The following is a 3672-nucleotide window of genomic DNA, read 5'->3' on the forward strand; positions in this document are numbered from 1 at the left end:
TCATTATTGTCCACCATAGATACATTCCTGATGAAAAATTTCTTATATTTTTTTCTCTGAAATTTTCTAAAAATTTCTCATATTTTTTTAGATTTATGAAAATTCTGGAAAAAATATGTAGACTTTCTCAGATACTGCAGAAATAATTGGAAAAGGATTTTCGGAATACTCCGGTATCCGATGAAAGTTTCTGACAATTTTTCTCATATTCATTCAGATTTTCACAAAGATGCGTTGCCAAGGAAAATCTAAAATATTTCATTAACATTTTATCTGAGTTTTTCTGAAAATCGTTCGTGTAAAAAAATCTGAGAAAGTCTTAATAAAATTTTTTATAAAAATTCTGATTAATAATAAAAAATTTCCGAGACACTTTTCCATACTAAAAAAAAACAACCTATTATTTCTTATTATTTAATTTTCTTGTTATAACAATTTAAATTTTCAACACGGCTTTTGCAGCTCGGCGCCGCGTTGCGTTGTCAGTACTGTACTGGCAAAAAATATGGGAAATGGGAACGCAGCGTAAACTGAATGAATGCAGCGTAAACAATCCTTTTTTTCCAATCATGATCGCGCAAACCGATCGTCGCACGTTTCGATAATTACCTTTAACAGCATAAAGAACGCGGGTCCGTGTGTCCGAGGGTTTCAGGGATCAATAGCGATAAGATAGTGGAGTAGAAAGTTATGCTCGCCTCGTGTTACACACGACCACATAACCTCTCGTAATATTATCACGTTGTGCCAAACTGGAGCAGTCAGTTGGAGACACGGCGAGATGGAAATAATCCTGTCCCAAACGTATTAAAAGGAATTAAAAGAGTCACGTTGTGCCAACCGATTCGATTGCTATTGAAACTTAATGATATCGATGAACGAACTCAGGTCTGCGTCATTGAGCTTTTTTACCCAGCGTTGTATAATGCTATAAATCACAGAGATGTTACGACGAAACAGGTAATCCACGCAACGTAACGCTTCGTTTTCCAACAAGCGACGCGAGTCGACGCACAAACGTCGTTCTGTCTCTCTCTTTTTTTTGCCAATAAATAATAAAAACAGAACGACACTTGTGTCGACTCGTGTCGCTTGTTATGAGTTACTTTTCAATGCGACATATTGTGGAAAAGTAGAATTGTAGATGATTAACAATTTACACTATTTACAGGTTGAAGCACCGAGTAATATCCATTAGCGTCATTATTCTCGCGACAATATTTTACAATGAATTTCTCGTATACGAAGTACAGAAGCTCAAGTGGGCCATGCGCGAATGCTCCGAGTGCGTTAAGATTCTTCTTGTCGCGGACCCGCAGATACTCGGGGAAAAATATGAGAATTACTTTGGCTCGTGGATAGCGAGATGGGACAGCGATAGGTAGGTCCAGCGAACGTCTATTAATTTTACCGTAATCAAATGCTACACACGGATCGTTTGTCGAGATAAATCCTAAGTTTGATCTCATAGCGTTGTGCTCTTTCACCAGGTACTTAGAGAAAACTTTTTCGAGGGCGATGAAGTTTTCTCAGCCACACGTCATTGCCTTCTTAGGTGATCTCATGGACGAGGGTCACGTAGCCAATGCAGAAGATTTCGATAGGTACAAGAGGAGACTGGATTCAATATTTTCGATGCCAGATGACATAATGGTATTTTACTTTGGTCGTGTAATATCTTTATTCTTTTTTTCTTCCTTCTTGAAGAGAGCGCGTTTCATCGCCGATCTTGTTTCCTTTTAGAAAATTTACTTGCCGGGCGACAACGACATCGGCGGCGAGGACGATCGGGTTTCCGCCAACATCCACAAGAGATTTAATTTTGCATATACTCAGCCAGACACGTTGGTGTACAAGACCGTCACCTTCTTCAAAGTAAACAGAAATCCTCGAGCTGTACGATCTTCGCGATTATTAAGAGATAGATACACGAATATTATTCGTTTCAGGTAAACAGATTGACGCGCACGATTCCGGAAGCACCGAAGGATGCATTTCTTAACGATTACGCAGAAAGGAATACGACCAATGTTATTCTTAGCCATATGCCTTTGCTGTTTACGCCCGGGAGTTTTGTGCAAAATGTACGGTCAGGCCTTACGAATCCCGCAGGGAGTGTGTGTGTCCGCAGTGTTGAACTTGAGTCCGAAGGATTGATCCGTACAATCCTTCGGATTTTAACAAACCTACGGACTCAAGTTCAACACTGCGGGCACACACACACACAGTGACACGCTACATACACTCAGAGACACGCATTTCCGACTTTGCATCTTAGTATTGTCTGACATTTCTGCTTTCGTAATATATAAGACTTTGACGTTGGTTATCAATGGCCGTATCGAAGCCGATTGAGGAATCGAGTGCCAGATCCTGCAAAAGAAGAGGAATCGTCATCACGGAAGAAGAAAACCTACACGCGCTTGACGACTCACTCTGCGCCGCTGTCTGTTGCAGGTACTCAAAGAATTGTCGCCGCAGGTGATTTTTACCGCGCACGAACACAAAGCGATGCACATAAGTCTAGACACGGCGACGGATCAGCTGAGCGACGTTTGGATCCTGCCGCCGTACGAAACGCCTCTGTACCAATTAAGAATGGACGTAGGCGACATTCACGAAGTACAAATACCGACCTGTTCCTACAGAATGGGTACGCCGCACATGGGTTACGGGCTCGCCTACATAAGTACGAATCCTTCAATATGTTAGTTATTGTCAGATCTTCTGAGATCTGTCATTACATGATGTGTACGTGTGTTGCAGATACTCAAGAGAAGACCGTCGAATTTACGATTCTGTGGTTGCCAGGCAGATTCCCGCAGCTACGTGCTTACGTGTTTATCGGTATACTGGTCATTGTACTTGCCATTTGCTGTTTCCTCTCAGGCTGCTGCGTAAAAAGCTATGCGACTTACAATCGTATACCTTCCGTATAGGATTAGCGTTCAAATCAGAAGTACTTACGCGTTTAAACGGTGAATTAACTTGGCGTTGTGAATTAGGTACAAAGATCCGTCCAGATTATACATGGTTCTCCAACCGTCTGTCTTAAATCCCGAGGGAAACAAGAGTAATAAGTGTTTACTAACTTACCACGTTGAGACAACTGGGTTACAATGAGACTTATTTAGCTCTGAAAAATTTTAGATCTCCGAGGTAGGACGCTTTTAAGAAACCTCCTTATCTTTCTGCGAAGTTACTTACGACGAATATATTCATTTGCCTTAATCATCGTCAGACAAGACTTAATGCAATGCCAAATATTCTATCGAACAATAGCGCTGGCTTTAGGCTCTGTATACTTTGACTGATACCTGAATTATAAATTATAATTCGAGTGACTAGTAATCTAAGCAATATTCATCGTAAGCTTAGATTTAACGTAAAGGAACAGATAAACGACAGTGAATTCTCGTAAAAGTGTTTAAGTTATTACGACTGAAATGTATAGTCTGTATTCCTGATTTCCCTCGGTATTCTAAACGACTGTTTTTTCAGCCTTAAAGTCAGCGCGGTGTAAAATTATTATTATTATATATAGCGATATTTATTATAAATCTCGATGTTCTGCTGTGAAATCTTTGTGTATACATGTAAACGTGACATGCCAAACGTTTCACATATCACTGTTACTTAAACGATCTCTCCCACATTGGGTAGCACGAGGAG

General features: G+C 40.4%; 1 protein-coding gene across 1 annotated transcript; it reads left to right on the top strand.

Moving 5' to 3' along the window:
- The first annotated feature begins 482 nt into the window (after positions 1-482).
- Positions 483-3672, top strand: LOC112461828 (uncharacterized protein C630.12-like). The gene is made up of 7 exons (XM_025027226.1): positions 483-960; positions 1172-1381; positions 1491-1653; positions 1744-1875; positions 1950-2084; positions 2458-2689; positions 2767-3672. Exons 1-7 carry the CDS (start codon positions 944-946, stop codon positions 2937-2939), a joined length of 1062 nt encoding a protein of 353 aa, XP_024882994.1. The 5' UTR covers positions 483-943; the 3' UTR covers positions 2940-3672.

The sequence above is a fragment of the Temnothorax curvispinosus genome, unplaced genomic scaffold, assembly GCF_003070985.1.
Source record: "Temnothorax curvispinosus isolate PA1 unplaced genomic scaffold, ASM307098v1 QBEX01011840.1, whole genome shotgun sequence".
In the NCBI taxonomy this organism is placed as follows: Eukaryota; Metazoa; Arthropoda; class Insecta; order Hymenoptera; family Formicidae; genus Temnothorax; species Temnothorax curvispinosus.